The sequence below is a fragment of the Pteronotus mesoamericanus genome, unplaced genomic scaffold (assembly GCF_021234165.1).
Source record: "Pteronotus mesoamericanus isolate MK-2021 breed Mesoamerican mustached bat unplaced genomic scaffold, CSHL_Meso_final scaffold_582, whole genome shotgun sequence".
Taxonomy (NCBI): domain Eukaryota; kingdom Metazoa; phylum Chordata; class Mammalia; order Chiroptera; family Mormoopidae; genus Pteronotus; species Pteronotus mesoamericanus.
The window spans coordinates 811669-824591 of NW_026555323.1; the positions used below are offsets into that span (position 1 = coordinate 811669).

Genomic DNA, 12923 nt, shown 5'->3' on the forward strand with positions numbered 1-12923 from the left:
ACACGGGAGCTCATTATACATAGCAAAATACGTCCCCTTCTTTCTTAACACACCTTGGTCCAGGGAAGCTTTAAGCCAGAAAGGTTTGCAGTCACCGAAGGGGGCCCTCACAGTATTTCACTGTTGTACGAAGATCCGCATGAGCCCCGGACCCTGGTGCGTTGACTTTTTTTGAAGGCGAAGGAACCCTGCTCAGACTGCGTCCCTGGCTTGACAGCTCCAGACGCACGTCTTTGCGCATGCTCCACGTCTTTGCACAGGCTCCTCGTCTGAAGCGCCCCACCCTCCACCGCAGGCGCCGGTCGCGTCGCCCTGAGACGCCTGCAGCTCCCCGTCTCTGTGTCCAGCACCACAGGTACATCGAGATCGCCATCAAGCAGTGCAGGAGCTCCGGGATCGACTGCAAGGTCCACGGGCTCACCCTGCTGGGCCGCATCCGGGCGGAGGAGCAGGACCTGGCGGCCGTCCCTTTCTTGGCCTCGGATAACGAGGAGGAGGAAGACGAGAAAGGCAGCAGCGGGAGGTGAGAGCCGCTGGGGTTGCCGGGGCCCATTCCAGAGTCCCCACTGTCAAGGGTGAGTATGTAATTGGGCATCTCCTCCTGAGCGTGGTTGGACACCCACAGGAATGTCAGGCAAATTTAGTTGCGTTCTCAAAACTTAGCATTCGGTTTAACTTCAGGGACATGGTTAATGTAGAAACACATATTTAGAAAAATCCCAGTAAAAGAGGGAACTAGAAATGTTTAATTATTCTACCTGAAATTGAAATACCGCGCCTAATACTGTGGTGTATATCCTTCTAGTTTTTTTTTTTTTAATCTGTCCCTAATTGTGCTTTCCTTTGGAAATGGCATGGTAGGGCTTACGTTTTATAGCCTTCTTTGCTAAGTACTTTACTGTTTACTTTTAAATTTAAAAAATTTACTGTGATAAAATATATGTAACCGAATTTCCCATGTGGACTGTTTATAAGCGTAGAGCTCAGTGGCGTTACGCGCACTTGGCGTTGCTGCCACCGTGGCCTTCCCCGCCCTAGCGTCCGCTGTGTAACTTCCCTGGGCGCAGTGTCCCCTCTCCGGGTGGGTCCTCGTTCCCGCTCTCCGAGTTGGTGACTGGGGCAAGTGCTCGTTCACCATGACGTGGAGCGCCTACCGTGGGCCAGCCTGCTCTCAGCGCGTGGGGGTTGGGGACCCACAAAGTCAGATCAGACCGACTCCCACACACGAGTGGCCTCGCGGCCCCAGGCACGCCCACAGGGGCGCTCACGGCACTCCGAGGCTGCCAAGGAGCCTTGATCTGCCAGAACGAGGAGAAGTCCCTGCAAAGGCAGACTCCCAGGAGAAGGCGGTTGTCCCAGCAGAGTGGGCGGAGCGGGTGTCTCTGGCAGAGGGGTGGCATGTCCTGAGGACAAGGACAGCTGTCTGCCAGGTTTGCACACATCTGCTTTTCATGCCAAGGTGTGGATGAAGGCCTCGGGGCGGGGGGCTGCACTGAGCCCTGCTGACCTCCCAGCAGCAAACAACGTGGACCTTCACTGTCCTCACATAAGTTGTATTTTCTCAGTTAAAGTGCCAAAGGTGAAATTGCCAAGTCGGAAGGTAAGCCCAGTCCAGCAATGGGCATTACTGCCACAGTGCCGGTGTGGCGACCTTTGCATAGAAGTAGAAGAGAAGATAGCCCTGGCTGGTGGGGCTCAGTGGATTGAGCGCCGGCCTGTGAACCAAAGGGTCACTGGTTCGATTCCCAGTCACGGCACATGCCTGGGTTGTGGGGCAGGTCCCCAGCAGGGGGCGCGCGAGAGGCAGCTGCACATTGATGCTTCTCTTTTTCCTTTTCTCCCTCCCTTCCCCTCTCTCTAAAAATAAATAAAATTTAAAAAGAGGTAAAAGAGAAAATAGTATGTGTAACACCACCTTACCTAGAATATACACGTTACACTATATGATACAGTTCAAACTGATCATAGCTACATACATGAGTTAAGGAAAATGCCAGTTTAGTTAAATAAACCATAGGGGTTTTGTAAGAGAAAGAATTACAGATTAGCATTTTCCTTTTCAACAGCTACTAAAATGCATCGGGCAAATATGATTAATGCATGAACTGAGTATGTGAAGTAACCAAAAAAGTTTGAGCTTTACACATTGATGAAATTTTTACACAATTGAATACAGTAACGAAAGAACTTTTAGATATTTGAATGTGTTTGTTTCTGTGGAGTATCACTAATTAGCTGATACCCTGTGGGCGAATGGGTGGTCCGGGCCGTCTCCCGCGGGGCAGCTCCCGCCTGGGCTGTGCCCGCCGCCACCACCCGCTGGCCCCGGTCCAGCGGGCTGACACTCCGGTGGCGCTGCTCGTTGTGTATCTGGAGTAGCACTCCCAGCATCCTGTGCGTATTTCAGGCTAAAAATGTGTCCTAAGATATTTCAGGTAATTCCAGGGCACTTGGACTTCCTCTTTCGTGCTTGGTGTCTAATGAAAGAGTTTTCCTCCGTTTTTTATTCCCAAACCATAAAAGTTTGGTCCTTTAACATCAATATTACAAAAACCTTACCTATGTGGAGCCTGGTCTTTGGAACCCTGGGTTTCCATCCTGGCCTATAAAAGTAGAACAAGGCAAACAAAAGCCAAACAAACAGAAGCCAAGAGCCTCACGCACGGAACAAGCACTTGGTTAGCACCCGACATCCCAGACATGTCCACCTGGAAAATGCAACACTATCTCCTGCACTTTGTGGTCCCGGCAAGTTCCGCAATGGGCGTGCGTTGGCGATTAGACTTGCAGCCCACTGCGGGCAGGCAGGCGGGGAGAGGGATGGAGCGGAGGTGGGAGCGACCTCCTGTCGAGGTCCGTGGGGCAGGGAGGCGGGGCCTCAGCCCAGCTGGTCCGTGTGCCCGGCAGACTGGGAAAAGGAAGAAAGTGGCGTTTTGCTCTGGGACTTGTGTCTGTGTTCGAGTGTCTCAGAGGTCATATGGTGACACCTGCTATGTTATTTCTTCAGGGGAAAAATGACCAGCCCCAGTGCCAGCCCCAGTGGCGACTCCTGGGCCACTTACCCAGTGCTTCCTCTGCTTATGCCAGTCGGGGCCACGTGCCCAGGTGACAGGCAGGGCTGCTCCGAGCCTGCACACAGCCGTTAGCGTGAACGTGGCGGGTCACAGGAAGGCCGCCCCTGAAACAACAGGCGGAGATTACATTTTGGTGTTAAAAGGCAGCAGGCTGGTAGTCAGACACTTCGAACCTGTGGCACGCTAATTCCTGCACTTCCTGTGGGGTGTGTTGTGTTGAAACACAACGTGGAAGGGTTCTTGCCGCCATCGGCAGACTCGGCGTGCTCGCGGTGGCTTTCCTTTGGGCTTCGGCGTGCCCCCACGCTGACTGGCTCTGTGTCTGCTTCCCCTCGGTCAGCCTCGTCAGGAAGAAGGCGGCGGGGCTGGAGTCGGCGGCCACCATCAGGACCAAGGTGTTCGTGTGGGGGCTGAACGACAAGGACCAGCTGGGAGGCCTGAAGGGCTCTAAGGTACCTCCCCCACGGCCGCGCGGCCCCGCAGGGCCTTTGCGGGTGCCCTTGCCCCAGAGCCCCAGCCGTGGGTCTGCCTTCTCTGCGTTGCTTTTGAAATTGACTTTCTAAAGGGATTCTGACGTGGACTCGTGGACACTGTCAGATTTCGTTTCTGAAAACCTCTGTTTTGGGGAAACAGTGCGCTTCAGGTCTAGTTATGGTAGTGCTATTTTGTAAACTAGAACATGCAGTTTTGAAAAGATTTGATGAATATGTAGATAACAATCATAGGCTATAATTGTGTTCATCTTGCCTCTGACGTGTAAACATTTTGCCTCCCGTGGACAAAATAGTGAGTATGAGTGCTGTAGAGGTGCAGAGACGAGCAAGACGCAATTTAACAATTCACTACCACAGAGGATGCATTGGAGCTCATGCTGAGTCCAGTGTCCCTTCTGTCCCCGAGTGTCCCTCCACTGGGGAGCCGTAAAACCAGGTCCTGCCCTTCCTGTTGCCAAGGCAGTTTCTCCGCGACTTGGCCATTGCAGCATTTCTTAGTACCTGCTTTGCGGAGAGGCTGAGCAGGAAAGTTAGAACATACTTGTTCTAGCCTGTGTTTTCAAGCACAATGCCTTTTTATCCTTACTGAACAGCACCGGCTCCGCTTGGTGGTGGGTGGGGACAGTGAGCCCCGAGCGATGGTCGTGATTGGGGGGTGGCTGGGGGTCCTGGGGACGCGTCCCTGTCGGAGTTGCCCGAGAAAGACAGATGTGGCGCCTGTGGTTGGGATGGAACCTTCTTTGCCACCCTGGTGGAGGTTGTTAGACAGTTCCTGACACGGGAGTGGGAAAGTGTTCCTAAAGGCGTTAAGAATTTTAAGTTAACTCACATGCATCTGGATGGGAAATCGAAGCATATGATTTTTCCAGAGACGTCAGAATCAGTGAGAGTAAGCAGGACGTGATCTGGAATAGAACATAGTTTATCAGATGTTTGGTCAAACCTTTACATTATACGTATTTATTTCCCACGTTTAATTATGGAGGTGTTAAAACGTACCACGTAGAGAGATGAGGGACTGTGCCCTCTGTCCCTTCCCGGCATTCGCCAGTGCCAGCAAATGGTCACGGCTTCGTTTTTATATCCCACACACGCCACCCCTGTTTATTTTAAAGTAAATCTCAGAATCTCATCTCAACCTTCAAACACTTTAGTGTGTATCTCTAAGAGAAAATAACCTCTTTGGTTAATATCATCACGCAAGGTAACAGTAATTCCTTGTGTCATGTAATAAGGTTATTGTAATTTTAAAAGTGTAAGTAAATCTATCTTTTTTTTTTTCCTTTTGCTTTAATAAAATGTCCTGTTCTAGATAAAGGTGCCTTCGTTCTCTGAGACGCTGTCTGCTTTGAACGTGGTTCAGGTGGCTGGTGGTTCTAAAAGTTTGTTTGCAGGTATGATTATTCTGACATTACAATTTTTAAGAATTGTGTTTAACACTAAAAAAGAGTTGTCATGTCATGAGAAGTGAGCCCTGTCCTGACTCTGGTTCCTGCAGTGACCGTGGAAGGGAAGGTGTACGCCTGCGGAGAGGCCACCAATGGCCGTCTGGGGCTGGGCATGTCCAGCGGGACCGTGCCCATCCCGCGGCAGATCACGGCGCTCAGCAGCTACGTGGTCAAGAAGGTGGCTGTGCACTCAGGTACCCGGCCGGGGCTGGTGCTTGTACGGGGACTAGTCTGTTGCTGGTGCCCTGCCAACGACTAGGGCTCTCTCCTAGGCTCGTCCAAGGCGTGCGCTCACATTCCCTGCCAGGGAGCGGCTTTCAGTCTGGGGGGGGGGGGGGGGGGGGCGGCGGGCTCGGCTTCATGGTGCCTTTGAAATCACCCCGTGTTGTGGTCGGAAATGCTCTTTCTCTGGGAAGGAGCCTGAAACTTCCTTTAGATTCCCAACTGCTTGTGAGCCCCAGCGATGAGAAAGACCCTTTCAAAGACTCACACCTTCAATTTAGCAAACCGTTCTGAGCGCCCTGCTAGGCCCCCGGGGACGGGAACCGAATCCGACGCAAAGCCCCGTGTGCGTGCTTCTGCTGAGAGCGTGAGCTGCGGCGCCCCGTCGCGGCATCTAGGCGGTGCTTCTCCCTGTAACAGCCGGGGGGGCGGGTCCAGGGCCAGTAAGGCAGCTGCGCCCCCCACCCCGCACCGCAAAGGGGGAGCCCGCCCTGCCCCCTCCCCACCCCTGCACCCGCCCCCCACTGACAGACCGCCACCTAAAGTTCTTTTCCACCAGCCTCACTTTCGTCTCGCCTCTGCCTCCATCCTTCCCGCAGCCAGGAAGGGTGGGAAGTCTAGTCTTTAGCTGAGCACATTGTTGCTCTCTTACACGAGCCCTGCGGTCCGGAACGGGGCGCGCGCGTGTGCGGGGGCCAGGAGGCCAGGAGCCCAGGAGCTGGCAGTGATGCTGGTGACTGACTGTCCTGAGGGGGTGGGTGGGCGGGAGAAAGGTTCTCGCTGGGGAGACAGCCTGGGCTGGCGTGTCTGGGAAGGGCGAGGTGCCCCACCTGCAAGCGATGGCATTTTGCTTAACAGAGTCCCTGTTAGGGAGCAGTTCTCAAAGCCTCGATGGCCTGACCACAGGCGTCCTTCCTTCTGCTTGTCCCTCTGAAGTTCGATCTTGACAGATTTAATGTGGCAGGAGCCCTGTTAATAAAGGACACGACTTTGCCGCTGCTTTGCGAGTAAAATTCTTTCTAGGATTTTACCCTTGTAGTTTAATAAAAGCGCACTTATTTAACGTATTTGTCCCCACGAAATGTTGATCCTGTTTTTCACTCATTTGTTTAACGCGTTCTTTGAGCACATCCTGCATGCCAGGCAGAACAGGTGCTTACGCTGGGACCTCTGCGTAAACCGCCTTTGACGGCCCCGTCTGTGTGACCTTGCAGGTGGCCGGCACGCCACGGCTCTCACTGTCGACGGGAAGGTGTTTTCCTGGGGCGAAGGTGACGATGGCAAACTGGGACACTTCAGCAGGATGTAAGGGCACCTCCTTCATTACTTGCTAATCAGAACCTGTTACTGATAACAATCGCAAATGCCTTCTGATCATCCTTTCTCAGAAAAGTAAATAGGATAGGTCAGTTACGAAAAGAGAACTTAAAATGCATTTATAAAATTCTCTCCGAACGTGACTTTGCCTCACACGTTCTGTATTAAGGTCTGCTCATCTTTAAGTAGATGTCATTTTTTCCCCTTCCTTTAAAAAAAAAAAAGGCTGGTTGGTCATAGGGAATATTGTCCACACTCACTCTAGGAACTGCGACAAGCCGCGGCTGATCGAGGCCCTGAAAACGAAGCGCATCCGGGACATCGCCTGCGGGAGCTCACACAGCGCCGCGCTCACGTCCAGCGGGGAGCTCTACACCTGGGGCCTCGGCGAGTACGGCCGCCTGGGCCACGGGGATAACACGACCCAGCTGAAGCCCAAAATGGTGCGTATGCCCATTTTTGTTGCTTACAGAAAGCTTATCGCCTGCCGATTGCAAGAGAAAATAAGCTTCAAGTCTAAGAAAGCCCGTAAAGACACGTGCCTTATTGGCTTTCAGAGTGGACGCATTTCCCTTGCTTTCTTCAGTGCCTAAGCTCGATTCTTTTCAAATTTGTGGTCGTGTAGGTGAAAGTGCTCCTGGGGCACAGGGTGATCCAGGTGGCCTGTGGCAGCAGAGATGCGCAGACGCTGGCTCTGACCGACGAAGGTGAGCCTGTGCCCCGACTCGCCGTTCCTGGCTGCGGAGGGCCATCGGGAGGCACTGGGCTGAGGTGTCTCTTCCTCAAACGTAGGCCTGGTGTTTTCCTGGGGTGACGGTGACTTTGGAAAACTGGGCCGGGGCGGAAGCGAAGGCTGTAACGTTCCCCAGAACATCGAGAGACTGAACGGGCAGGGCGTGTGCCAGATCGAGTGCGGCGCCCAGTTCTCCCTGGCACTCACCAAGTCCGGAGTGGTGTGGACGTGGTACGTACACTGCCCGTCGCCCAGTGCGCGTGCCGTGCGGGCGCTGGTCCTGTCCCGCGCCCACCCTGGAGGGATGCCGACGCCTTGGTGTTCTTACTCAGCCGAGCGTCTTTATCCTGCATTTATTAATTTCAAGTTGAGATCGCTCTCAGTGTTAAAGGGAGGCATTTCCCACTATAACTGAGTTGTTTGGAAACAAACATTAGGGAAGTTTTAGCCCGGCCTCTCCTACCTGGTGTGGCGAGGCGGATGTGGAGGTTGCACCGGCTTTGCCAGAAGCCTGGCGATCACGTGGGTGGAAGGCGGAGCCCTGATGTACTTGACCCTGAGAGAGTTCGGGATCAAGCAGGGGGCGGGGCACCCAGCCGAGGGGGGCAGCGTGACGGGCCTTAGCCTGAGTGTCAGGACCCGGGGCGGCTTGAGAAGGGACGACACCAGACGGGACCTTTAAGAGGCACTTGAGGTTGTCATGTTTTCGATCTCTTCGTATGAAAACTTGCACCAGGAACTTAAATATTGGGAAACACACTCAGGGTCTTAGCCCTGAGCCGCTCTGTGCCCCCACAGCGAGTGCCCGCCTGCGGCGCGTTGCCAGGCTGGTGCCGCCTCCTAAAGCACCCTGTTGACCTCTCCGCAGGGGCAAGGGGGACTACTTCCGGCTGGGCCACGGCTCCGACGTGCACGTGCGGAAGCCGCAGGTGGTGGAAGGGCTCCGAGGGAAGAAGATCGTGCACGTGGCCGTCGGGGCCCTGCACTGCCTGGCGGTCACGGACGCGGGGCAGGTAAGCCGAGGTCCGCACCAGCCCCTGCGCCAGAGGGGTAACTCGCGACGCGGTGAGGGGTGGCTGGCACTTGGCGGGCCAGGAGGCGGGCTGTGTCCCTTCGGTCCCAGTTGTCCATGGCGGGTGCATCCGAGGGAAAGGGTCCCCGGCCGACGCCTGTTAGAGCGGAGTGGGCTTTCTGACTCTGAAGCTGCCGTGGACACGCGAAGAGGTTATCGCTGAAGGCGCTCCTGCTGCCCCGGGGGCGGCAGTATTTTACTTGAGGAGGTGACAGCTGGTGGGGAGGCAGTTGCTCTTCATCTCAGGAATGATGATCCTCGTCAGGTGTTAGTTGTTCCTCTGCTTTGAGCGGCTCTTCTGCCAGGACCGGCCCCGGAAGTTACATTGTTAAAATTCGTTTATGACACATTAGCACACTGTTTCTTAATCAGAATGAATTCGAAGTGAGTTACAACTTCTGATGCTGTAAAACCAAAAAGGGAATGAATTACCCAAGTTGCAGCTTATCTGTGCTTTGCATTCTGAGACCCCTACTGGGTCCCTGAAACCACAGGTCGTACTGAGCCTTGTATGTGTAGCAGGTCCTTGAATAATGTTGCGTTCAGTGTCGTCTTGATGTAACACTGAGGAGGGATCGATTTCTGGCTGGGGCCACCGCCTGTGTGGAAACCCATGTCTGCATGGGAAAACCTATGGGAAGCAGCCAATCGATGTTTCTGACATTGATGTTTCTCTCTCTCTCTCTCTCTCTCCCCCTCCCCCTCCCTTTCTTTCTCCAATGATTAAATATTGATCTAATTGGGCGAGGATTAAAAATAAATAAAATAGGAAAAAATAAGTTACTGTACTTAGTTGAAGGGGAGACTCTCCCTGCTTCCTCTAACAAAACAGTAGATGAACTCATTGGATTGATTTTAAGTTATATGATCGTTTACAGTCATTGGCAGGGATTTTGGAGTGGAAACAAACTGTTCTGAAATGTCGAAAAATTCTGTTTTCTCCCCGCTGACCAGGTATATGCCTGGGGTGACAATGACCACGGCCAGCAGGGCAATGGCACGACCACAGTGAATAGAAAGCCCACACTTGTGCAAGGCTTGGAAGGCCAGAAGATCACTCGAGTGGCCTGCGGGTCATCGCACAGCGTGGCGTGGACGACTGTCGACGTGGCGACGCCTTCTGTCCACGAGCCCGTCCTGTTCCAGACTGCGAGAGACCCATTAGGTGCTTCCTACTTAGGTAACGCAGATTTGTGTTTTCTGAGTCCTTCCGTACGCTGCAGCAGTTTTAGAGCATCCCCAGATGGGAGGTCGCGGTGGGAACACCTTCTGAACCAAAGCCACGGAATAACCGCAGCGTGCTCTCCTGTGAGCACCGCAAGCTGGGACGGAACTTTAGAAGGAGGCGTGGTGCTGATCCTTGTATGCAAACAGCAGACTTCATAATAACTGCCTGAAAGAAATAGGCATTGTGCTGAGCTGCTTGGTATTTCCAATAGCTCTAGTCAGGTAAACTTGACATACAACGCACTGTATACGGTTCACATGCAGTCTCCATCAGCTTTGACGTGTGCGTACCTGCGAAAACGTCCTGCAGTTAAGGTAGTGAACGTACGCCCCGCCCCGAGTTTCCTCGCCCGCTTCACAGGCCTCCCCTGTCCCCTGCGTCCACTGACTTGCTTTCCTGTCACGGTAGCTCAGTTTTCATTTTCGAGTTGTGTGTGTGTGTGTATAATTACACTGTAGGTACTTTGGTACCTCACTTTCTCACTTAGCGTAATTATTTTGAGATTCATCCATGTTATATCTGTCAATAATTACTCTCTTTTAATTATTGAACAGCATTTACAAACATACTGAAAATTGTTGGCACCCGTTTACTTGTTGATGGCCTTTGGGTTTGTTTTTTATTTTTGGCTGCACAAAGAGATTTGCTGTGAACATTTGTGCACAAGTCTTCACTTGGACATACACTTGCATGTCTCAAGGGTGAATTCGTAAGGGAGTAATGGCTAGAGCATATGGTAGGTGTACATTTCGCTTCTTTAGATGCCTTCAAGCTGTTGTGTAAAGTGGTCTTCACAAAGCTCTAGCTTCTCCATTCTCCATGTTTTTGTCTGCACTTGGTATTGTCCATCTTTAATTTTAGCTGTTCCAGTGGACGTGTGTCTCGTTGTGGTTTTACTTTGCGTCTTCCCAGTGACTAAGGATGTTGTGTATCTTGCTTATATACTGTCCACATATTTTTGTTGCTGTTGAAGTGTCTATTTATGTCTTTGACCTATATTTAAAACAACTTTATTTGTTTTCTTGTTAGTGAGTTTTGAGCATTTTTTATTCTGGGTATACACCTTTTGTCAGATTGGCTTGTCTTTTCATCCTCTTCACAGGTAAATTTTATAAAGAGCAGAAATTTTAAATATTTGAACTTAAAAAATTTAGTTTATCCATTTTTTCCTTTGTGAATTATACCTTTGTTATTGTATCTTAGAAAAAATCTCTGCCTAACTTAAGATCATAAAGACTCTTTTCTCTGTTTGGTTCTTTGTTTTTTGTTTTGGTTCAAGTTCTGTAGTTTTACATAATTAGGGCTATGCTTGATCTGGAAGTTAAATCTTATAAACAGTATGTGGGTATGGATAGAATTTACTTATTTTTGTATATAAATTCAAAATTCATATAAATGTCCCGTTATTTCAGTTGCACATATGGAAAAGCTGCCCTTTCTCTAGTGAATTGTTTTGCACCTTTGTCAAAAGTCAGTTGTCCATGTAATTGTGGACCTGCCCCTGGACCTTCAGTTCTGTGTCGTTGATGTGTTTCTGTATTTTGATGCCAATTAAAGTGACCCTGCTGTCACTTTATAAAAGACAGAATTCAAGCTGTGGTAGTTCTTTAGCTTTGTTCTTAGTCAAATATGTTTTGGGCATTCTAGGCCCTTCGCATTTCCTAGTAACTTTTGGACTTAGCTAATCAACTTCTATAAAATAACCTGCTCGGGATTTTGGCTCTGATGACTGTGGATCAGGTTGGGATGTCTTTACTGTAGTAACTCTTACGACCCATGAACGCAGTATTCATCTCCATCTGTCTATTCTTTGATTTTTCTAAATGCTATTTCGTTGTTTCGATGGACAGGTCTTGATATCTGTTGTCTTATTGATTCCCAAGCATTGCACATTGTTCATGCTGTTATAAATGGTACTTTAAAATTGTCTTTTGTCTCTTGCTCTTATCTAGAAATACTCAGGTCACTCCTTGCTAGTGTATGGAAACACAGTTGTTTTTTTAGGGGAACTTTATCTTTTTTATTTTCATATAAATACCACCTTTTCTTCTACCTTTGATGAGAAGACATTTAATCTTCAGTCCATTTAAAAAAATAACCAAAGTGCGGTCTGCCTTCCGCTATGGCTGTGTGACTGGGGCACGTCCCTTGGCCTCCCTGCGCTGTGTCCTCTCCTGAGGCAGAGGATGCTGAGGCCTGGCTGCAGTCTCGTTCTGGCCAGTGTATGTCCCTCAGGGGCTGTGTAGCCTTCATTCTTCATACTTCATTCTTCATACTACATTATGTGTATCACAGGGCGCGGTTGCTGTTTCCCATCCGGCGTAATTCTCAGTACAATCCCATGTTTAACCATTTACACGCTGAAGGACATTTGGATCATTTCAAGTTACTGGCTGTTACGAATAAAACCTGCTATGAATATTCACCTACAGGTTTTTGATTCAGTCCTGTATACCTTGAATACATCCCACTTGGTTTTGTTCCTTTTTGTTCTTTGATTTTTCTCTGTTGCTTATCTGTTTTCAGTTATTTGTTTCTGCTCTCATCTTCATTAGTTCTGGCTTTATGCTTGCATTAGATTTATTTTGCTTTTTTTTTCCTAGTTTCTTGACGTGTGAGTTTAGATCATTGATTTGAGACCTTTTCTCTTTTCTAAAGTGAATTTTTTTAGTACTATAAATTTTCCTCTTGGCGCTGCTTTAGCTGCATCTCACAAAGTTTGGTATATTGTCTTTTCTTTTTAATTCGTTTCTATGTATATTTAAAATTTTCTTTCAGACTTTGCTTTCAACTTATGAGTTATTGTTTTTGTGCCTTTTTGGATTCAGTTTGCTAGAAAAAAAAACCGCTTAAGAATGCGTACAGTCTCTGTCCACGGTGGATGCTGGTTTGTGCTTCTGCAGTAGCGTGTCTGTCTGATTTTCGTACCAGCATGATGCTGACCCCAAAGAATGAGGCGTGAGTGTTCCCGTCCTTCTTGTTTGCCTTTTGACTTTGTGCAGAATTGGTATTATTGCAGCAGAGCTCACCAACGAAGCCATCTGGGCCTCGAGATTTCTTTCTGGGGTTTCTTTGTTTTTTAACCCAAATTTAATTCCTTTACTAAATAGAGGGTTATCTGTTTCTTTTCTAGTAAGAGTTACGACTTCGATGGAGGTTGTCTAGTTCATCTTTGTTGAATTTATTGACATAAAGTTGGTCTCGATATTTGCTGATACTCCTTTTAATAGTCAGAGAACCAGAGTGGTGTCACTGCTCTCATTCCTTGTGATGGAAAGTGTCTTTCCCTTCTGTTGTCTAGAGGTGGGTCAGGTTTATTAATTTTTAAAAATAAG

The 12923-nt window shown here is 49.8% G+C and overlaps 1 protein-coding gene across 1 annotated transcript in view; it reads left to right on the forward strand.

Annotated features, from left to right (window-relative positions):
- The window catches only part of HERC2 (HECT and RLD domain containing E3 ubiquitin protein ligase 2), a 185074-nt gene that overhangs the window by 125547 nt on the left and 46604 nt on the right, over window positions 1–12923 (forward strand). The window contains exons 56-65 of the mRNA XM_054561907.1: window positions 348–523; window positions 3415–3526; window positions 4881–4962; window positions 5067–5210; window positions 6453–6543; window positions 6821–6998; window positions 7181–7262; window positions 7348–7519; window positions 8157–8301; window positions 9315–9540. Coding sequence (XP_054417882.1) covers window positions 348–523; window positions 3415–3526; window positions 4881–4962; window positions 5067–5210; window positions 6453–6543; window positions 6821–6998; window positions 7181–7262; window positions 7348–7519; window positions 8157–8301; window positions 9315–9540 — 1408 coding nt within the window. The remainder of the gene's footprint in view (window positions 1–347; window positions 524–3414; window positions 3527–4880; window positions 4963–5066; window positions 5211–6452; window positions 6544–6820; window positions 6999–7180; window positions 7263–7347; window positions 7520–8156; window positions 8302–9314; window positions 9541–12923) is intronic.